The sequence below is a fragment of the Embiotoca jacksoni genome, unplaced genomic scaffold, assembly GCF_022577435.1.
Source record: "Embiotoca jacksoni isolate LCO1_2020_lvr unplaced genomic scaffold, fEmbJac1.0.p SCAF_24, whole genome shotgun sequence".
Taxonomy (NCBI): domain Eukaryota; kingdom Metazoa; phylum Chordata; class Actinopteri; family Embiotocidae; genus Embiotoca; species Embiotoca jacksoni.
This window is the reverse complement of record NW_027185375.1, coordinates 8,186,305-8,210,604: the sequence shown is the minus strand read 5'-3', so window position 1 is coordinate 8,210,604 and position 24,300 is coordinate 8,186,305. Positions and strand designations below refer to the sequence as shown.

The window sequence follows — 24,300 nt, the reverse complement described above, 5'->3', positions numbered from 1 at the left end:
TAACAGCAGCCCAGGACGTCTGTATAAGTCCACAACCACTGGGACAATTTTCAAAGGAGCCGCGCAAGCAAATCAGTGCTTTCCCAGCAAGATACAAGAAAGAAACGCTTCTCGCTGATTGAAACAAGCGTGCACTTCCCTGCCACAACACCTAAAGCTCAGTTTGATTGGGTTTGTGAATAGAGGAGATAATGATACATTGCTTTTACAGAATGACTGTTTACAGAAAAGCTTAAGAGATTTGAATGGGCTGCTGGAATCCCCCGGAGAGGCCATTAACTTGGTATAGCTGTGGAACAAAAGCTCACTGCTGAGTTACTCAAAATCTATCTAAAACACAAGAAAGCAGCATGACTGTGCAGTCGTAGTCTGCCTTCACCCTGCTCTCTGGTTTCCATTGTTTCCTCTGTCTTTCTGTCTCTGGAGTCCATTTTTCTCATCTTTTTCACTGCAAAGTTAAGAATTGTTACTCCTCCCTTTACTATCCATCTTCATGAACTCTCCCCTATTACCCCATCCCTTTCTCACTGTCCTGAGCACCACCTTCTGTCTTCACACTAAAAGCCATGAAGTTGACTTTTTTTTTACTCTTTCTTCATGAATCAACTTAGTGCGGCTCCCATCCCTCCTTTCCTCCAGTCTGTCTGCCAAATATGTCTTTTTCCTTGATCCACCGTGACATCAGGAGTTTTACTCTCATTATCAATCTCCGCTGATGAATCACCCACCTCCAACTCTCTCTGGGTGCTTCACACGCAGGAAAAGGAAATCTTATTTTCAGCTGGGGATGAGCTATAGACCGTGTGATGTGATCTTTTCTATATTTTTAGACGAGGACTGAGGTAAATCACATCCCAATCGGGTTTGAAATATCTGATTTCCTCTGTTCCTGTGTGAAGTTGAGCTCAGATTCTTAACTCTTCACGGCTGATGTCTCTCAGTCTAACTGATACGACTGTGTCCTGATGCTTGTCATTCACATTATTATCTTTTAACTTCAGAAAACATTGTGAAGAATGGAGTTTCGTTGTATGTGAAGTTCGGCTATAAGAAACTCTGAACAAAACACACATTCATCTCGTTTGTTGGCGAGCAAGACTAAAGGTCGACAGCCACACAAGGTCATTTTTTTAATCAGAAAAACCAAACCATTAGATTTGAGTTGACAGACAAAATACTGTATGTGTTTGATCTTTGGCTGTTGTGGTGAAGTTGTGGCTTCCTGTCTGTCAAAGCATTGATTTCACGCTGCTGCTGGTTTGGGGCCACAATACATCTCTCCTCTGCTCCTATACGTTGAAGCATCAGACCCCTCAGGGACGGATCTGCTTTCTGTCCCCAGAATTCACACCAAACACAGAGAAGCAGTGTTCTGTTTTAATGCTCCACATATCTGGAACAAACTCACAGAGACCTGCAGGTGTGCTGCGACTCTCACTTATTTTAAAACAGGGCTGAAGACTTCTCTGTTTGCATTTTAATAAATCAAATAATTTCTCACACACCACTCTAACTTTTACTCCTGACCGCTTATGTTTTATTTTCTATTTAACTCCTTTTCATTTATAACTAAATGCTTTTTTTTGGTCTCATGTTGCACTCACATATTTCTTGATACCTTTAATGTTTTGTGGAAAGCACTTTGAATTGCCTTGTTGTTGAAAATGTACTATACAAATACACTTGTTTTGCCTTGAAGATGAATAATTGGACACAGAGTGGTGTCAGAAAAAAGGTCTTCTATCTCAACACGATAAATTATTGTGAAAACAGGAAAATGCTGAGACGTGCGCTGCAGTATTAAGTGTAAAATTAATAGTGGAGTTAATTTATGAGAATGCTGCGAACAGAAATGTCGCCTGAGATTTAAAGTTGTATACAACTGTATATTTAGTATGCAATTGCATACAACATTTTTAGTGTTACCTTAAATATCCTCTATTCAAAGTATGTAAACAAAAACTGAGAACAACGGTAATGTCCTTAGTTATAAACAAAAGTCTTGAACACATTAAAATTACGTCCAGATCAAAGGTTAGGCCGTCTGGGAGGTTATTAAAGTTCATTGGTATCATGGTATCTGTATCTAAATAAATGGTCATTTATCATTTATCAACAAATATTTTACCGTCTTCAAGAATATCTGAAGCCACTTCATGTCTGTAGGAATAAAACGATTAAACTGCCTAACGTCCTCACTTCCACAAACGTATGTCATCAGAAATGAATGCAGATTAGTCCAATCCAAGGCTCTTATTATTACACCTGACACACAGGACCCGCTCCAACCTCATCCACCTCCACGTTCCTTCTCTCTCACACCGCTCTTCCTCCGCCTTCTGTCCATCTTTCTCACTTTCACTAATGTACAACTCTCTCTAAGTGGCCCTGCACGACTCCACACTCCTGGCAGCAGAAACCTGGTACAGTGGCGCTGTAGTGTGTGTGTGTGTGTGTGTGTGTGTGTGTGTGTGTGTGTGTGTGTGTCAGGGATTTTTTTTTGTGTGTGTGCTTGTATGCCTGTGTCATGTGTCTGTGTGCTTTGCTCAAATTTATTTTGCAATACAACTCTATCTAAACCTGAACTTCCCTCATGGGCAAAGGATTATATAATCCAGAGCAGTGTGTGTGTGCATCTGTGTGCTAGGGTGTGTGTGTGTGTGTGTGTGTGTGCGTGTGTGTGTGTGTGTGTGTGTGTGTGTGTGTGTGTGTGTGTGTGTGTGTGTGTGTGTGTGTATGAGACACAGAAGGCAAATACAACAGACACACACTATAATGCTAGTAAGCCAAGCCAGGAGCAGAGTGAAGAATGGTACCTGTCAGGAGAGGAGGAGACAGCAGAGAGGAGGGATAATGAGAGGCTCAGAGACAGAAAGGAGGAGGGAAGAAATGGTAGAAAGATTAGAGATACATGAAGGAAGTCTAATCGAAATGAGAGAGGGTGCGAAGGAGTGATGAAGGAGGAGATGAGACAAAATGAAAGTGGAGAGGGGGAGAGCGGGGAGACACGGCAGGCAGGGTGATGAAGAGAGTGAGGGGGAACAGTGAGAGGCAGAAATAAAGGGATGGACAGATTAACCAAGGGGAGGAGAGACAGAGGCAAACAGACAGGAGCAGCAGACATCTGCAGCCCCACAGGCAATACAAGGAGGTGCTCCACCTCCAAGTATAAGAGACTGTGTTTCCAGAGTGTGGAGGTGAGTGAATACGTGCTTGTAATTGCAAAAGGAAAGTGACAGAGTCAGTGAGGTTAGGGAGGAAGACAGAACACTCTCACAAATACATATACAACTTGTCCTCCGAATGGTGACAAGCTCATGTTAGGACAGACGAAGTTGAGCGAGAAAGAAAAGAAGAAAACAGAAAAACGAGGGCAGGATAAACGCAAAGAAATAAAAGGAAAGGGAAACTTCAGCTCCAGCAGTCAATGTCACTTTAATGAATCAATTAATCTCTCCTGTAATTTCCTGGATGGGGCAGATAGCTTGCTTCCTTAAAAATGAGACCTGCACACACCACAGAGATGCTTATTGCCTGCTCAGATTTGTCAGATTACATTATTAAAACAGCACCTGTGGCCATCTATTCATGTATGTTTTGCTTGATTTTCTTTGTTGCTTCAGCAAATATGCCCTCCAGCAAGAATTAATAATTAGTAGCTCTAAAACCTGAGAAGATGGCTTATTTATATAATCTTCTGGCAAAAAACAAGGTTTGTCAGCTTTGGTGTCCTACAGCTCAGATGATATTACAACAGTGTGGTCTGTGCAAGGGCAGCACTACGTGACCGGGAGGATGATAAGAGGGGGAGGGGGAGAGACTTGCATTAACCAAAGGGTGCAGCATATATAACGACATGTTACTGAGGTTTTGTATTCAGTGTTCCTTCTGTGAGGTTCATTTTTCAGTGTAACAGTCCCTTCTTTCACCGAACAGCTTTACATACGACCACACATCCATTTTAAATGGAGATTACTCATTTTATTCGTTTTACAGTAAACACAAAGGGCCAAATTAATGCGCAATAACACCGCAAGGGTCAACTGACTCAATACGTAGGATTCAATCCGTACACTATGAATGTTCTGGTCATACACCAAAGTAGAACCCACCTATACCAAAGCCTCAGCAACAAGGTGAGCGTGTGCAGTCTCTCACTTGGGTCATCAAGTGGGCACCTCCCTTCACTGGTGTTTCGTCGAGTTCGGCCCACGACACCTCGGCAAGGCTCAACAGCAGTCCTGGCATCCCAGGACTACTCCCCTCAATACTCACACCCACCCCTGCTCTATCTAATATACAGAATGTTTTGTATAATTAATATATAACAATTCTAATAACAAAATATAATACTGGAGATGAAAATAAATTAAAGGATATTTAAATATATAAACTGCAAAAATAAAGTCTCTTCCACAGAAAAAACACATTTTCCATGTTTTCCCACATTGGACACAATGTGATCACCAAATAAGACACATTTTTACCACGTGTCACATATATTAACATGGGGAAAATATGTGGAAAGGTTTTCACCTGAGAATCTACATGGGCTTCACACATTACACCATGAAAATGTTCCAAAACCACTTGTTTCCCAAATGCAAAATATATGTTTGACATGTTCACAATCGCAAGTGTCATGTGATCACGAGTTTTTGAACATGTGAAATTTGTGTTTTTTCTGTAAGGGCTATTTCAAGCTGGTCTTTAAAACACTACAAAATGATTACAATGACTAAGCATCACCGAAGTACAATTAATCTTATCCTTAAAAGGATTCTGCAAAATGAAGTCAGGCCCTCTATAATATAGACAGACATTCAATTCACACTATACTCCCAGTGAAACCACTGGAGGAAATCATCCTGATAGTTCTTATCACTTCTGCAACTCCTCATCTAAATTTCTTTGGTGATTAATGTACATTTAACAGCCTTATTCACACATGCAGTAGTTTGACCAAAAGCCCACACTCCCCACTCCCAGATCAATACATGCTGTCTTTTAATGCAGTTTTACATAATGCAGTAAAAACAGATCAACTTCCACCACCAGCACCAGTGAGCAGAGTTGCTTCCAAAACCACTTTCACTAACCATGTCCCTCAGCCACTGTACATACAAACTTCAGGACCGCTGCACGGTCAACAGAAGAGATCTGATCTGATCTCAAACTTTCTCAGCAGGCAGGTCAAATTATCTTTGATGCTGAGGAACGCTCAGGAGGCCGAGGATATTTTGTATACCCCTTTATAATTGTAAATCAGATCCATGGATTTAAACTGGGTGCTTTGCAAGCAATGTAATGATTACACTGAGCGGCAAATCTGCAATTAATACGAAACGATAAAATAGTTTTGGCTTATGAGCATTTTATGAAAGTCTCTTGGTCCCCTGAGTTGCTTTTGATGTCGTCTGGTTTTAAGCGGGAGCCACTGAGCCTAAGTGTGGGCTTTTCTTTTCATTTTTAACCAGTCACTTCTGTCAGCTCAGACACATCCTGTACAAATATGTGGATGTCTCGATTCAGGACACAACACCGACTGCTAGAAAAACATGCATAAATAGACTTGGCAAAGGAAACAATCACATTAATGCAAATGCTTTGATGATGATTAAACGCTAAAGCTTTTTAAAAAATTTTTTTTATCTGAAATAATTAGATCTGCTTGTCCTTTTCATGGGAGAAAAATAACAATCGCTCATTTAAGATGTAAAAAGTCCTTCATTATCCTTTACAGTAATGTGTGTGTGTGTGTGTGTGTGTGTGTGTGTGTGTGAGTGTGATCATGGTAAGAATATATACATTGGGTGGTCTCCTCACTTCCAGCGCAGGATTTGCTGTGTCTACTTTACGTCTGTATCTGACAAGCACGCTCCTTCTCCCTTATCGACGAGCCGACAGTGTGAGAGACATAGCCATTGTCAAGCTAACAGGATACAACAGAGAGCATAGCAGGACCCATAGGCGCATTAAGCCAACATTGGCTTGTGCAGTGAAGCCCGCCGAGTCTTAATTGAATTGATAGAGAGAGTGGGGAGAGGCTAGGGGAAGTCGGGGGAGAGAATTGATGAGGGAAACAGAGAGGGAAAAAGAAAATTAAGGAGAGGGGACCAGAGAGGGAAAATTGAGAGAGAGACATGAAGGGAGTGAAGGAGGTGGTGGAGTAATGGAAAATGCATGGAAGCATGTCTACGACGAGAGAGAGCAAAACAAGAAAGATGGCTGGGGAATAAATGTGTGGAAAGCAGCAATGACAACGGAGGAAAAGATGAAAAAGACAAGTGAGAGGGCAGCTTGATAAAGAAACAGAATGCAAACGGCCCAATTAAATAATTTGTGAGTGTGAGCAGGGTAAAAGAAGGAGAGATCTATTACTAAGGTGTGTTGGTAAATAATGAAGGGAAAAAAACCAAAGGGATTAATGAAAGATAATGAAAAACAAAACAGTGGGCAGGTGGTGAATTTACAATGAAACTGTTGCCTGCAGAAATGGCCACAGAGCTCTCCTCTCCATGAATACGATTAATGTGCCATTCTGGAAACCAACCCAACAGTAGGCCACCGGAGTTTCTGTCCAAATGAACATAAAGTAGGTGATACAAAGAATAAAACTGTCTTGCTGGCGTTAAAACTACCCGTAAGTGACAGGATAAATACGTGTAATACAGAATAGGTACAGTTTGCCAGGTGAGGGTGAACATGTGTAGTTAAGGAAAGGGAAAAGCTATAAAAAGGTGGGCGCAACTAGAAAACTACCCACAGAGGCAAAGGAGGCACAGAGAGGTCAAATATACTGAGGGGCTGAAAGTGAATTCAGTCAGCAGAGAACAGTGGATGCACCAAAGTGCTGGGATCGTCTGGCTCAGCCGAGCCAAGAATGAGCGGCAGCTTGGTGGAAGCAGTCAGTGTGAGCAATGCCAGAGGAGGAATATATCGAAAACATGCCAAAGTGACATTTGTGTTTTCAGCACAACAGTCCTCTCAATTCGTCTTAGATATTATGTCTTAAAGAACTGAGCAAAGTGAAACATCCTCAAAGCTGCGAATGCACTACGTGCTCGACTTTGTGCACGCAACAGTGTAAGATGCAGAGCTGTTTATTTCCCCATTTCTATGGGTTCTATATTATAGGATAATCTTATATTTAGGTGAATAAGAATAGATTTATAATATAGTCTTATCTGCCAAGTCAATTCTTTGGTATCTGTAACTGCAAACATGGTAATAAATCAGACGCACCACTGATTTTCTAAAAAGTCTACTGCTCTTGCCTGTACCAGTTTATACTATTGTGGGTCTAGTAATACTAAATTAAAGCTGAAGCAGCCCAACGTGGTGATGAAAATCCAGAGCATTTGTTATCTCTTCATGTCTCACCTTAATGAGGTCTCCCAGTAGTTTATTGGCTTCAGTGTAGGCCTTCTTCACCTCCTTAAACTTGGCTCCCAGCCCCATGCTGTGAGCCTGCAATGAAGCACAGTGAAGCAGAAGACTGTGAAAAATTATATTTGTTGTCATTCCCTGTTTTAAGGAAAAGCAGCTGGGGAAGCCAGTGTCCCACTGTGATTTAAAAGACCCCCTTCAATAAAATCACGTTTTTAACCTTGTTAGCCGACATATCATTCCAGAAATTATCAGTCAATGCAATGAGCATTTCTGTTTTGGAACCGCAGTGACAGTTTGACAACCTCCAAAACACAAATTCAGACAGCCAGGGCTTCATAGGTCACATTTCTGAGGAACCAATCCTGTTAACTTGCAGGCTGTGGGTGGGGATTATTTTCATTAAGGTAAAGATGTAGATTTAAATTCAAAGCCATGTTAAAGCATTAATGGATTTTATTCTTAAAACAATAATGCAAAATATGTAATTTTGATGAGCAGAGATGAGCTTCAGGGGGTTAATGCTAGAAGAGGAACTTTAAGTCTGTATTTAATATACTGCAACCCAAAGCTTTTGCATTTAACAAAGGCCAGGTGGGCGGGTACAGCTTTCCATTGTAAACTAATGTGCTACATTGTGTATACATTTAACACTCCTTGATATGAATAGTTCGGCGGCACTTTTCACTGGGAGTGTGACTGTGTGAAGTGTAGATTCTGTAGCTTCTTGTTTGTACCTAACCTGCTGTACAATACAATGAGTTGGTAGAATAGCACTTTTAGTCAACATTTGTGAAAACAGTGCCACTGATGACTGCACTGTTCCTTTTAGTCACTTCTTGTATCTTCAGTAGCTTTAAACAAACAGATACAACCTTTACATTTTTAAAAAGATGTTTTGTACAAACTTTGTGAAGGTTGGGTGAAAATAGATTCAGATCTGGAATGCAGTTTTAATGTGCGACTGTACACCACTGTAAAAAAAAATATAATTCAGATTTCCATGAAACTGTCAATTTCTGTAAATTCAAGTAAAACAAGTGCACAGAGTTGCATTGACAGTGACTGCATCAGTGAATCCTCACTTTACATTAAGCTTATATTGCCAGATGCACAGACCACGTCCTCATTTCCATCCTAAGGAGTTACAATTTATCAGTTTGTTTAGATTTGAAAATCAATCAGTGACAAATTGACAAAACCATAAAAAAAAAATAAAAAAAAAAATACAAGAATTACTTTATACCTGGAAGTGAAGGTTGGTGTACTGTCCTCCGGGTATCTCATTCTCATAGACGTCAGCGTTGCCAGATTTCATGGTGGCGGTGCAGTCGAATGGAGCGTACAAACCTCTGGCTACCTCCCAATATTCACTGTAGTCGAACACCTTCTCCAGAGCAATGCCTGCAACACAGCACAGTGAACTGACATCAAATTCATGGTCACCACTCACATTTGTTTAGATGATTAAGCAATATTGAAAGGCAATGCTTTTCAGAATAAAAAGCTAAAGCATGGAACATGTACAGAAGTTAAGAGAAATAAAAGCTTTTGAAAGAAGCGGACTTATTCATGACTTGGGTTTAAAAAACAAAATACATGTTGTAATGACAGACATTAAGTCTCTGTGTCTAGAAATGACAATTCAGCTTTGAAGCTAAACTCTCTTTTTTATCCTCATCGTTTTTGTTCTTTGAAAACAGGGAAATTAAGTAATATTCACTTCCAATATGGTGAAATTGTTGTAGAGGCTTATGTGGCAGCCTGCCTTTATCTGAATTAGTCATCTCGAATAACTTGTGCTTCATGCGAGTGAGCCAGTCGTTGGGTTTATGTGGTTGGCTTAAATGTACGAAGATACAAACCTAATGTGAAACTTTTCACACTTCTGACAGCGAGCTGATTCTTTGTAAAGAAGTCCAACACATCAGGTAGGAGTGGATGTGTCTCCAGCTACACTACAGTTATTATACTTCACTATACTTTACAATAGTATCCTCATTCTCAAACGAGGCAGCAAAAGAAGCCATCAAGTGAAATGCCAGGAGCTTACTTTTCTTTACTTTACCTGTAGTCTAGGTTACTTATAGTTTATTTAAAGAGTACTATCAGCTTCCAACCATACTTGATAAGTCCCCGCTATCTACATCCAAACTGCTCATTAAATCCCTGTGCTATTTTCCGATGCTTTAAAAAAAAAATCAACAAAAAAACAAAACATCTGTTGCTCATTAATGACACTGTTCTGCTGCCAGTTTACCTTGAAAGAAAAAATGTGCTTCAATGCAACGACAGAAGTGGCAGTACGCTGAACTGGGGCTAATGATGACAAAAATTAGCTACATTAATGAGACAAACTTAGCTTGTTACTTCTACAACGACTGAGTGAGAGGCTTGTATTTTTTATGACTCAAAGAGCATGCACACTTTAAAAGTGTTTGTGTGTTTCCACTGTGATCTTGGCGGGGAAATGGAGCTACTGTGAAATTAATGGGAAATTAATGTTGTTGCTTCTCAAATTCAGCTGCCTGCCAAGCCACTCGGTAATTGGGTCCATTTCCCTCTCTGTTTGCGAACACCATTTTTGCGGCTTCCGTTTACGCTTCCATTGTGAAATGACAGCCTCAGTTTACGAAGGGAAGCGACATCATGTTTGGTGTGACAGCAGACAGCAGCCTTTGTTGATTCAAATGTCAGTTAAGGTCAAATTTCAGCCCTCTCCAACACCAGCTGAACACCTCAGACTCCACTACATGTATTCACGGCTTTCAGCCTGTGGACAAAAAGATATGTGGGTGACTCTACCACATATTTTGTATTTTATTTTTTTTGTCCCAGCTGCTCATACAAAAACTGTGGATGCACAGTGTTCTGCCCTGCTGGACTGAGGCTACTGTGGGTGTGAAACCTGCTATCTCCGATCATTTCTTGATAGATTATTGAATATCTTTAAAAGAGGACAAAGTCCAGCTCCCTAGTTATTGACCTTTCATTCAAAATTTGTAAATACTGGCAAATTTCTTGAAGGTAATTTAAGTGAGATTAAATTCATTTAGCTTAAAGACAGCACTAAATGCAAATCACAAAGGATAAAAAAAAAAAAAAAAAAAGACTTAAGCCCCAAGAATTAACATCATGCGAGAAGGCGGGGGATCAAGTATTCCCTGTGGCTTCTGGTAATTTAACACAATATTCTGGTGAGGGATGTTAAACTTCGTGAAATTACAGGTTATGGTCCATGATCGACACAGACATTCAGAATGATGTTCAGAACCAAACAGGAAGCAAATACATGTAAATGAATGTTCAAAACTCTGCATCTGCTTACAATCATGGATGAACTACGAGCATAAATTACAGTGGTTGCAGTAAATTGACCCTAATAAAAATGATGAAAAAATAAAAAGCATGGGACATGTCAGAGTGGTGGTATGCAGGGTGATAAGGTCAGCAGATAGGCTCATGAGGCTTTTCCCCCTTGATATACACGATATCGTGCGAGTGTTTGTTTTCCCAAATCTAAACTAGCGGCAAATGCTAAATTAGCACAAACCATAATATCGACATTAATGGGAAATACACAGGGTAAAATCAAATGGAATTATCATTTCAGGGATCAACAAAGTTATTTTGATTCATCATGAGGAGGACATGAAAAGTTTTATTTAATTCATGACAATCCACCGACTAGTTTCGTTGGTGAATCAACCAACCATCTGATAATTTGTGTCACTGGTTTAGTTTTAAGCCACCAATCAGCCTGCTGTGATAGTAAAGCCAGGGCCCTATTTAAGGGCAGTGTTTGCAGTTTATCATTTTAATAAAAAAAAAATCTCAGAGGGGTGTGAACTTTGACTGCATGGTGGGGAGGCAACAGCTGTAACGGCATCTGTAAGAAAAGCTTCTTTCAGTGAGTTTCTAATCTCTCCTCCAATTAATCAAACACCTAACCTGTGTGAGCTGAAACATTTTAAAACGGATGAACAACCTTTTACGATCAGAAAACATAACAGAAGAATCTTTGATAAACAAAAGGAAAGTTGGCTGTAATAAACCAAGAATGGTCTCCATCATTTTCTGATATTGTGATAAACTAACGATCTCTGAGGTCAAAAAGAGGATTTTTTTTTTTTTTTACCCTGAAACATATAAAGACAGAGACACAGTGAACAGATACAAATGTTGTGGTTTCTGTTGTTTGGTAAATCACGCCGACGGTAATAAAGTATTGTTTATTTGTTTCTGGACTGCTGGCCACAATTTTACAATCATCCATCACTACACCACTACAGCCTGTATACACATGCATACCACAGACATGCAGGCACATGCACGTGCATAGATCACTCATTCAGATGGTTGCTTGGCAGTGACAAAGTATACCAACTCATTAGCGGCACAAAGTGACCAACGCAGGACCCAAAGAGACAGACACACACACACACACACACACACACACACACACACACATCTTTCTGTTCAGAAATGTACACACACCCTTCTATACAGTAACACAGATATGCACAAAACGACAGTGTCACACACACACACACACACACACACACACACACACACACACACGTAGTTTGAGGCTGATGAGACGGTGAGAGCGAATCAAGACGTATGGATGAAGACAGATGAGACACAAGAGGATTTAGAGAGGAAAGAAGGGAAGGGAGAAGGCGTGACGGGGAGTCTGCTCACCTGCCTCTCTGTCTGTGTTCAGCTGTGTGTGTGTGTGTCTGTAGTTCAATTTGCCACCATATAGTTAATACCTGCTCTGTGCGGTTGCGTGTATTGTCGGGTGTGTTCGATGACTGCTGCATCTTGAACGGCTGCATTGTTGTGACGGCTGAAAATTCCTCATTAATTAAAGTGATGCATGATGCATGAGGAGAGATCATAAATGTAGTGTCAAAGAAACACAAAGACCACTTTAAAACGTCTCATCGTTGAACTGCATTTGTGTGATGTTCAAAAATGCACTGGTATGTGTGCACATTGTCGCGAAGTGAATAAATAAAGTGACAGCTTAAAGTGAAACAAATTAACCAGGGTTAGCATTCCTTCTGTTTCTGCGGGAGAAAGAGATGCTCAGGGAGATGCTGAGGGAGTGGAAGGGAAAGAGCAAAGAGAGGGAGTGAACGAGGCAGGGAAAGTGCTGTTAATTGCTTTGTCACAGAGTTAGAGGGAGGGAAGAGGAGGAGGAGGAGGAGGACGAAGGGACAATGTGAAAGAAGCGGGGGTGATAGGGAAAGGCATGAGCGCAGGGAGAGGGAGGGAGATAGAGGAGGCAGAGCACACTGCTCAGCACTGATTACAGCTTTGAAACAGAGATGGGAGAAAGAGGGGAGTGAGTGAAGGAAAGCAGTAAACAGACCAAGGTTAGGAAGGTAAGGAAGTATACGAGGCAGTGCTCAGCTTGATTACAAAAGTAGTGAGATAGGCAAACAGAGATGGAACGAGGGAGAGGCACTGAGGCAGGGATGAAAAGAAGAGACGAGCACAAAGTGACAAGATATAAAGGAATTTAGAAAAAAAAATTGAGAAAGTGTTTATCTGCATGTGTATGCATAATGCACAGAGCAGGGTCACACCGGGATAGAATATAAGTATGCACACACATGTGTGTGAGAGAGACACCGTGCATCCCGATATCTGTCCCAAGTGAGGCAACTTGAAATTCAGTGAATAAACTGACAAACTTGAGAAGCTCTCGCTCTTGAGTAATGACCTTGTCTTTCTCTTTCTCCCCAGTTTTCTGACAACTATACGCTCTCAAATTGATAGTCTGTCACTAAACTGGACTGCGACTAAATGATAGCAGAGTTTCTCTCCCTCTGATACTTTCATGCTGTAATATATCATGTTTCCTGCATTGCCTAGAACAATGTTTGGTAGCTCCAGAGGGTGTACGTGAACCTGTTGCCTTCAGCTGTGGGTTAAATGTACAAACAGAGAGTGCAGCAATGAAGCAAAAGGTTTTCCTCTCAGAGCACACGTGACACATCACACTCAGAGCGCAGCACGTCTTAATGACTCTGTTGTAGTGTTGTTTTATGGACTGTAGCAGAAATTGCTTCCTCTTTTGTGACAGATTTTTCAGTGAATGATTGTTAAATATTTCTGCAGAAACAACGAGCTAAGGAGAGAAGCCCATCCACTTTGAAGGACACCCTCAGGGACACGAAGACCTGATGTCTACTGTTATCTTCTGCTCGACAACAAATACGCCCGCTGCGTTGGAAATATAAATGGGACATGATAATGTCTGTTGTGAGGAACATTGCCGAGCTTTCCACTTTGCTGCAGTGTTTTAGAAGTCACTTCTGAGGTGCAGGGTCAGTGCACGGTTGTATATGGTTACAGGTTTAACAGACAAATACTTCTGACCACACTCAGAACTACAACAGTCAAAAAATATTCAAAGAGAGGGCTGTGAAATATTGCTTTTGGAGTTGGTATTAAATACTTCTTAAACAGCATGGGTGTTTGAAGAGGAACTCTTTTGATTTTGATTTTGATTTTATACACTTTATTAATCCCCGAGGGGAAATTTCTTCTTCCTTGATACCTCAACTTTTCAAAGGTAAAGCATGTACTGTAAGATCTCAGTAAAATAGTGCAAAATGCAGGTATCCCACAGGAGTTTCCAAACAGCCCCAACAAGCTACACTCCACAGACGTTTCACACTGACACACTATGATGTACTCGTGTCAGGATCTGTAGAAACCATTCCAGACCATGTTGCATAGCATAAATTAGAATGTATAAATAAACATGCAAAGCATGCAAACAGCAGTGTTGCCATGTGTTTTCAGTAGAGAATTGGCGTGTTCACAACATCAGCATCAGGGGTAATTGTTTTACTCTGTCATCCTTGTTGATAGGCATTAGTGAGGGTTTCCTCTAAAGACCACATGACTGTCACAAACTGAGGTGATGGGGAATAATATCACTCTTCCAAACAGGAACAGGAAACTCTATATTCTCAGAGCTTATGTGGCATACATGGTGTCCACTAAGTTGTCCATTAGAAACATAATCTGCATTTAGTTACCATACATATCGTGTTAATTACATCCTGCACTACAGCTGCAAACATTACATTAGCTGTAAAGTGTGAATGCAGTGTAAACAAAATTAGCAGGGCTTTTCGTGGTTCTGAGTAATGGAAATGAGCTATCCGATCTAGTTAGCAGCGCCGAGTCAGTTTTCCCAGCAGCATTACTGCACATAACTAAGCAGCAAACTCCACATCAGTTTTAATTCCTTTAGTCGGTTTCATGTTCCTTAAATTTTTTAACACAACTTTTACTACTGCCTTTTTCAATATATTTTCCAGTTTGCACCCCTCGCTGTGGGAGGTTCAGGTCACTGAGCCCGGGCTGCTATCAGAGGTGGGGGTTTTTACTTTGCATTGTACAGAATATACTGGCTGACAACAAACCTAAAGGGGAATGAACACATTATACAAATCCATTGTCTACTTATCATAAGACCTCCGGAAGAGACAGAGTAAAGCAGTGGTCCAGAGGTGTTTTATGTATGTTGCATATGAAAGTAAATGAGTGACCAACAATCACGTCAAGGTTCCTTATTAAAGCCTGAAATGTTCCAGAGAAAGCTGCTCAACGGTGAGAGTAAGGTTTCAAATTTTAGTGATGAAAATAAGACAAACATTATTTTTTTTTCAACCAGACAGGTTTTGAAGCATCAAATGAATCTGCTGTTCTTATCATCTTCTGCACACAACTATTGGACACATTTATTTTATGGCTATAAAATGTTTTGCTTATCAGAGCAAAAGTTTTTTATTGACCACAACGGAGGCATCTTTCTTATAGTCCGTTTCTCTCTGCCTCTCTTCTCCATCTTCCTCCCATAATTGGCTGAGCACATTATCACTGAGCAGAATGCGCAGGTCTTTCTGACTTTGGGCCATAATTACTGATGCGCTCTGTCATTTATTGATTTGCTGATTGATTTTCTTCCCTCATGTAAAGTAGCAGACTCTCAGGAAGACACTCAAAAATCATTTCTGAGCAGCACCTGTGATCTCAGAGATTCTCCGTCTCATTACCAGTGACATATCACAATAAAAGCTTCATGTAGAACATTGAAGTTGTTTGTTCAAACATCTTCTGTATAACTTGCTCGTTAAAATTACGGTTACCAGATTAAAACTAATAAGAATGATGAAATAACTTTTACTAATGATCCTACGCAGATCATCTACCAAACTGTATCCATTTCAAGTCATTTCCTCTTTTGGTCACTTGCCATTTTCTAAGTAAACTGCTGTCTCTGGAGTGCTGACTCGTGAGTGTGTCACTTACCAGTGTCGAGCTTGGTCCCCTTGGCGCAGGCGACGATGGCTCCCATGCTGGGCTGAGAGGTCATCCCAGCCATAGAGTCGACCTGTAGCCAGACAATCAGTGTGAATACTGTTTGACTGAAGTCCTTAATCTTCCTTAAGCAAAACCACCTAAGTGGATCGACTGTATACACGTGGAGAAAAGCAAATCTTTGTGCACATGAGAGCATATTTCTCAAAAATGTGTTGATGTAAGTGTAAAATAATAATTAGAGGGAAGAAAGCACAAAACAACAGCTTTCCTTTGAAAGGAGCAGGATTTGTACCTCCAAAAACCTGTCCAGTCTATTTCAGCCTGCGTTATTGTGTGTTACTGTGCATGAATATTTTATTCATATTATTCATAATTAAACATACACCAATGGAACCAACAGAAATATTTAAGTGGGGGAGTCGGATCCATAGTGGACAGTCTGGTTGTTTCATAAAGTGTTACGAGGAAGTGGACAGTACAAGTCAAAACTGCAGCCAATTGTTTTAATGAAACTGCCCATGCTGGCGGCACGCGTCAGTGAGCACAATGAGGGAAATGTTCCTGGCTTCAACTGTTGATGAGTGACATTTCTTAATGTAAACCGCAGAAACCGGTGGAAAATTAATGTTTGTTCATGTTTTTAGTATTACTGGCGAGTGGACCTACAGCTTCTCTGTTATAGTGGTTGGTACTGGTCACATGGCTCTGTAATGTCCCCAACATCACCTTAGAATGAAAGTTATGCGATGTGAGGGAACTGTAGAACAAACTTATTGTTACGCACTGCCACGTCAACGACGTCAGCTCCAGCTTCAGCGCAGGCCAGCATGGCAGCCACACCGGCTCCAGCTGTGTCGTGTGAGTGCACGTGGATGGGCACATCTGGGAAACGGTCTCTCAGAGAACCAATCAGAAGCTTGCTGCTCTCGGGCTTCAGCAGGCCGGCCATATCCTGGTGAGAGACATTGGGGAAGGAGGGTTAAAGACCTGAGCGGTAAGTGAAAGGCAAAGTTAGAGGTACATTTGACAAAATATAGTGAATAAATACATCAACTTGTATTTCTGCTAAAACATTGTTTTGAATACACATGCACATTTCTGAACCTCTTGGGGCTGTATTCCTGGATATGATACAGATTAAAGCACAAACAGACCTTAAACTAAAAATAAGCTTCAAAGTTTGTTTGTTGAGTCACTCTTTATTGCAGAAGGAGGTAACATAATGGTGACTGAGATTGTAGCGCGCTGATGAGAGCTTGTATATTTGAAATGAGCTGTGTGTGTGTGTGTGTGTGTGTGGTGACAATTAGGTATAATCACAAGTGGAGCACAGTTTGTGACGTGTTTTCCATCAACCAGTAGTGGTTGTTCCGTCAGAGAGGGTGGGCGGACCTAACGCAACAAGCTCCCCGATCAGCTGCAAATTGACTGACATCACACTGGCGACACATTTTTGGTCTCAGGAAAGTTAAGCCCAAAAACACAAATGCATTTACCACTTATCCTCAAAGGTGTCGTCAAAAACAATGAAACAGATACTACGACATTGTCATTCAACACCAAAATCTATTAATAAATGATCTATTAATAAAGTTAAAAATGCCACCATGGAGGTGTCTTCATCTTTCTATTAAATTGAATTCTGTTAACTCAAGACGAGGCTATACTAGGACTATTCTGAACAATCAATGAGAAAGATAGCTTTAAACTGTCACTTAGCCATCCACTTTTTATTGGTGAAAAAAATCACACTTTTGTTGCTCTCAGACAAAACAAAATATTAAGTATGTATTTGAAAATGATTCATTATCCCAACAAAATGCCTTTAAAGTATAAATCTTAACTGATATTAACAGAAATTGCAGACAGGTCTTAGATGTTGTTATACATGCCTAATTGCTCTTTTTAAAGTCAACCTCATTAGCTGTGCCAGCATTTCATGAGATTTCCACCGCTGCGTGTGATGGTTGCCACTATGTTAGGGGGGAATTTATAATTTCTTGTCTGAAAATATTCTGTCATGCCTGGATAAAGAAATTAATTTATTGTGAGTATTATCAGTGTATTCATTTAGATTATTATTCGTCAAAATGCTAGTCCAAATCCGTGCATGTGTTTTACTTCACTATGATACATTAATGAAACTCTTAATTGGAAAGTTTATTTTTCCTTTTTTGTATTTACAGCTGAATATCATCTAATTTCCTGCCAGTTGAGTCGTAATAGCACCAAACATATCAATAGTAATAAAAATAAAGCCAGAAGAAGTGGTGGTTGTTGTAGTACAGGTAATTATATCTAAAGCAGAGTGAGAAAAATATAACAACCTCACACACTACAGTTTGCTCGAATGATTTAATAGTGGTAATTTATCAGGAATAAGTGAAGCTAAATGGGTTTTACTCTGGATTAAACCAAGTGAACAAAAAAAATGCACTCATACTCAGAGTGTACAGCCTTTTTAGGAGGCCAAACAAGGTGATTATTTGCAAGGTCTCTTTTTTTTTGGTGCTATTATGATATTCTGGTGGCAGACTGCAGGATTTCCACAAAGACGCAAACAAACAAGTGCCAGAATCTTGAGACTTTCTGGAGCAACACTTCGATCGTCCATCCTGTTGTTATTTCCTCACCTTGATACATAGGATGTGGGTTCCAGCTTTTACGAGCTCGTCCGCCAGCTTCAGGTAGTAGTCCAGGGAGTACTTTTGCCTCATTGGGTCTGAGACGTCTCCCGTGTACGAGATGGCGGCCTCAACGACGCCGCCTGCTGCTCCGGCAGCCTCCATCCCCAGCAGCATGTTAGGCAGGTAGTTGAGGGAATCGAACACACGGAAGATGTCCATGCCGTTCTCCTTGGCCACCTCGCAGAACCTGGAAGAGGAGAAATCACAGTTGTCAGACAACACCTACGGTACTGTTTTTTAAATCCTGCATTCAAATCAGGTTAGGGAGGCTGTCAAGACATACTACTGTACACCGCGAGATTATCACACAGTCTCACTCACACATATAATGAGTTTGTCTTCATGCACAGTGTACTCCAGATAATAGCGCACATCCGAGTTGGGATAAGCTGTTTATATCCGTCTCCATATCGCCGCTCAGAAATATTGTTGTACCTGAATAAATAGAATATTCCCACTATTTTCATGAAGCTTACACAGCCTGCAGGAGCCCACAATAACCGGAGATAGATGCGTACCCGCCTCATTATCCAAGCTGCGACTGGTAAATCCCTCCTATTATTGCCTTGGCAACGGTATCTTAATCAGGTTTTTCGTAACTGGGGTGAGTACTTACTGTAGCTGTGTTACAGCGAATACAATATTTACCCTCACTGAGAGCTTTTGTTTTGCCGAATAAACAGACACACATAGTGAGTGTGTTTATTTGTGCCACAAGAGGATTGCCAGTCCAACATCTGTGTGTTCAGTCGTATTTTTTTTTCTAATACAGTACAATGTATACAAGTGCTGTCTCAGGTGTGCTGTTTGGCTCCCACTCAAAAACACTGCACTGTCCTACATATCTAACTCAGATTATTATTCACGCATCAATTCAGAAAGTTGAGTTTTTTTGTCGACAAAAAAAGTGACAAAGAAAATGTAGTTGGCTATCATTTGACCCATTCAATCCTCCATGGCAGTTTAGATATTTTAGAAATGTTACAGCTCTCTCTCTGCAGAGTTCACTGTACTGTGACCCTGTAAAATGAACTTTGAATCAACTAAATGAAATGGAATTACACTTTGATTTGATTTAGTTAATGAAGACACTCAGGTCACTTGGCTGTGAGCTTCCGCACTGAAAGCGACGAAGGCTAGGGAGTGACAGAGGGTGGGGGGTTGGAGAGGGAGCCGGCCAAACAGATCAAAGCCATTAATCACAATGATGTGCAAATGTTCGATGGCACTGCTCCTATGGGACACCGAGAGTGAGGAGAGAGATGGAGAGCAGTGTGGATAAGAAAGAAGGAGGTAAAACAGAAGAAGTGTGTGTTGCTTTGAGATGGAAGCAAAAAAATAATAATATAGACTTGAGAAAGGGGCGGGGGGTGGAACAGGGAGGATAGGGGGGAGGTGTGTGTGTGTGTGTGTGTGTGTGTGTGTGTGTGTGTGTGTGTGTGTGTGTGTGTGTGTGTGTGTGTGTGTGTGTCTGTGATTTAAGGGGGAGGAGGGGACAGCTGGACTAGTCATAAACTAGCCACTACTAATTTATTTGAGGTGAGGGGAATCACACTTTGTGTGTTTATAGGTGTGTGTGTGTGTGTGTGTGTGTGTGTGTGTGTGTGTGTGTGTGTGTGTGTGTCCTTATCCATGTTTGTGTGTGCAGCTGACTGCAGTTGTGTATTGTTGTGTGTGTGTATATATATATATATATATAAAAATATAAATATAAGAGTCATCTACATCACCGGTGAAGCTCTGGAATCCATTTGGAAAGTGGTGTGTGTATGCATGTGTGTAGGCATGGCAGTATTTATGGCCCTAAGTGCATTAATAGTATTCATCTGTATCAATGATGTGTAACTTACTGAGCATGGTGAGAGACAACAAGAACACATCAACCAAACTGACCTGATTAAATGTGTGAGTTGTGTGGTTTGTGGGTAGAAACTGTACAGCGTATCCATTTAGATATATCAAGCAACTGTGCTACATGTGCAGCTGTTATTGTGTAGGTAGGTCGCACTAATAGGAACATGAAAGGCAACAAGATGTAAACGGCATCAACAAATACAAAAAAATTAAAAAGCGAAATAGGAGAAGTGACAGAGCTGCTCCGGTGCTATGAAGGGTCTGCTTGGACGTAGGAGTCTAACTTACACTTATTGAAAATAGTTTGGAATCAAATAAAACAAAAAAAAAGTACATATTTATGGTCAGACTCATTTGTTTGAAAAAAAAAAAAACATTTTTTTTATGTGGAGGTCCTGGAAGCATTGATGGGAAATTAAATCAGCTGGGGCAATACATTTCTCAATAAATTCTCCATCTCATAGGAAGCAGTTAAATCTGTTTTTCCGGTCACCAGCACCATCATGTCACATGTACAGTGATGTAGTTGGTTAAAGGAAGAACAACAGGCTGATTTCCAGTCTCCAACTCTGGGTTTCCTGGGGTCTGTGCTTTGGATGCTCCACCGAAAGAAAACCTCGTTCTCTTTGCTTGTACTGCAACCAACTACATTTCCAACAGCGAAAATGACAAGTGCGCAGGATGTTATGTACGAGGATACATTTTACAGTGTGTTGGCTGAGAGAGTTTGTGTCTGCATTACTATCCATGACAGTTTTCTCCTCACCTGGTCAGCGGTCAGCTGGAAACCTTCCTCAGGATACAGACAATAAACTGGAAAAGACAACTAAAACCAGCAGGACTGAGAGGGCAGACGGCCATCGTGTGAGGATTTTTGTCACCTAACACTGTGTGTTGGCTAGCATAGTGGGCAAGGGTGGTATTAAACAGCAATATTGGACAAGCATTCTTTAAATGATGTTGTATTGTTTGTGCTGTTCTAGTATATGATCAGTAGCTTCCTGATAAATAACCACCTTCTTTCCTGCCCTTTGGACTCTGCTAATAATATCATCTAGTTGCTGCTCATGTTTTTGTTGAGTGGGAGCTACAAGTGGAGAGACTTAGGAAAGAGAAATAAAGAATTTGGGGGTTGGGCTTGAGGAGCTCGAGCGCAATGCATCCCGGGAGATGGAAGCACTGCCAGCACGGCTCCGCTGGCAGAAAAAAAAACTAACTGTAGCACAATGAGGAAGGTGTTCCTTCAATTCATCCACGTAGAAAGTGGCGAACTTTCCCTTTTAGAAGTCAACTAAGATGAAAAATGGCATGATAAAATATGTCTGTATGTGTGTGTGTGTGTGTGTGTGTGTGTGTGTGTGTGTGTGTGTGTGTCTCTCACTTGAAGACAGCGTTGTCAGGGTAGTTGGTGTAGCCCACAGCGTTGGCCCCTCTCAGCAGCATCTGGAAAGGAACATTTGGGATCAAAGCTCTCAGCTCCTGGAGTCTCTTCCATGGACACTCTGATAGGAATCGCATGGCCACGTCAAAGGTAGCACCTACACACACACACACACACACACACACACACACACACACACACACACACACACAGTTTGGGGTTTATTTCAGCTTTCATCTCCAGTCTCATCTGTCACCCCGACTTTGATCTCAATTTGAAAATCAAACAATAATAATATTTCAAAGTTATCCCATTACCCACAAACACACACAGATAGCACACACACACATATATAGGACACAATAATGGATACTGAAATAAAGTATCTGATGATAGTTGCACATTTATTGTTCATTCTCACACTTTCATCATTTCTTTTTAAAGTCGCTTTAAAATCTAAGAAATGTTACAGTGGAAGAGGCGGAGAAAAAAAAAAGCGATAGCAATCTCTCATTTCCCTTTCTGGGGGAGTAGATTAGTCATTCTCATACCCGTTTATCATATCAGCCAGAAAATATTGAAGCCTCCAGTGGTATTCTGCTGATCCAACACTGTCATCATTAAATTCCATTTTCTGAGCACTCACACATTTGGACACGGAGAGAATACTAAGCACAACTGCTTGTTCTCGACTCTTATGAGCAGGAGGGATGCCCTGGAAAAAAAAACGCTTCTCTTCATCAGTTTAAAAAAAAAAAAATCCCAAAGATTTGGATTTTAGCTTGCGTCAGCATCTCTTAAACCGATAGTTTGGGGCGGAAATGACTCCCAAGCAATCCTATCTGATGTTAAACATATTAGTATTAATGTTTCTTTGCACGTGAGATATCAAAACACGATGATGAGTGAGGAATTCATTTGGGACAGCGCAATCTTCTCTAATAATTTGATAACAGGAATGAAGACTGACAGCTGGTCCCACATGCAAGACATTAGGCTCGGCTGCAACCTGCCTTGTTTTTGGAGCCTCCAATCTGCTGTGAATGTGAGCCAAAATAAATCAGATGGAGGGATGGAGATGGGCCCTTTATGCATTGACCATGAAGTCTGCAATGTACTCAACAAGAAAAATCACTTGTTTTGGGGCAAAGGGTCGCCTGGCCAAGGTGCTGCAGGAATATATAGACTTGTAACATCTTCTCCTAGCATGCAAGGTATGAGTCAATTTTATATACAACTCAATAATAACATGTTTTGTTCAGTCACATATTGACAAACTTTTAATTCCATCCAAAGTCCTGTAAACAGAACTATTATCTCAGGCCTTTGAGTGAATACAAATGATTAATATCTATCATTTGAATTGTTGAGTTACATGAACACTTAATTCTCTGCATTCGTCAGCATTTTGTGAAAGTTTGGAGCCTATTCATCAGATCAATTTCTATTTTTATAATCATCGTAGATTATACTCTCCCCCCTGATTGGATCGTCCACCTTTGTGCCGTCCACACTTTCATGCTGGTGTGTCCACTGCCTTTACCAAGAAGCTAAAATTCCTTCAAACATACAAAAGTACTCTGATTACACAACTGCTCGGATGAACTCGCGTCCCAACATGTTCACATGCACCAATTCAGAATCTTCCGCCTTTCCATCTGATAAATTTGCAGAGTGTGAAGCAGATAGGAGGCAGCATATACAGATACATTATGTGACCCAGTTCATTTTACTGTATCTTCCGTGGTGTCGGGAGGAACGCTATATCAGGAAGGGACTTAATCCTCAAAGGGCTTTCACAGGCTTAATCTCTTCAATGATTCATTCTGCCTCTAAGCAGCTGAAACATGTGAAAGCAATATTCCCTATCTAAGACCACTCAAAAACAAAAACATTCCTGCACAGGGACAATGTGTCAGGGTAACAGCGTTCAATATTCACGTGGTCCTCTCCCTTTAGTAATTTACTTTGGTTGTTCGAGCACAGGCGAGTGTGATATTACATCTCTGATCACTGTCGTAAAAGTGCATTGTATAGGGAGCTGGTATCAGGAGAGGTACAGTAGCTATCCTCCTGTGATCATCAAGGGATTCATGAGGAACTGTTTAATGGTACTGCTACAAGCTGTCACTGTCCGACATGTTATGGAGTTGAACTTTTGAAAGGCATGGTGGTTCAATTTGTGTTTCACAACCCAACGAGAGGAGGGCACGGCTGGTGAATCTGAACTCCTTAGAAACAGGGTGAATGAAGAAAGTTTAACAGTGAGGATGGGGAAAATATTTATATTGTCCTAAAGATGACAGACATACTCTTAAATATTACAACACCCTTTTATTTAAGGGGCACTGCACCTATTTTACATACGCATCTATTTTTGTTGTGGGGAAAACATTTTTAAGTCTGAGACGATAAGACTACGTTTTTGATTTGCATTAAAACTTCAAATAAAAAAATTAAAAAACCTGTGCAGAAGTGAAGGTCAAGAATTTGAAAGATGTCTGCATTTACAGCATGAGGTGTGAATGGTCTAAAAGAAGAGCCAGTTGAGTTGCATTATGGGATTTGCAGGTTTCAGTTTTAAACTTGGCCCATACATAAATAGTTTTGACGAGGGAGGTCAAGAAAACAAAGAAA

At 40.7% G+C, this 24,300-nt stretch overlaps 1 protein-coding gene across 1 annotated transcript in view; it reads right to left on the bottom strand.

Annotated features, from left to right (window-relative positions):
* The window catches only part of pcxb (pyruvate carboxylase b), a 283,978-nt gene that overhangs the window by 25,503 nt on the left and 234,175 nt on the right, over nt 1–24,300 (bottom strand). The window contains exons 16-21 of the mRNA XM_069159292.1: nt 21,664–21,820; nt 18,375–18,615; nt 16,526–16,693; nt 15,730–15,811; nt 8,636–8,793; nt 7,384–7,470 (exon numbers count right to left, since the gene is read on the bottom strand). Coding sequence (XP_069015393.1) covers nt 7,384–7,470; nt 8,636–8,793; nt 15,730–15,811; nt 16,526–16,693; nt 18,375–18,615; nt 21,664–21,820 — 893 coding nt within the window. The remainder of the gene's footprint in view (nt 1–7,383; nt 7,471–8,635; nt 8,794–15,729; nt 15,812–16,525; nt 16,694–18,374; nt 18,616–21,663; nt 21,821–24,300) is intronic.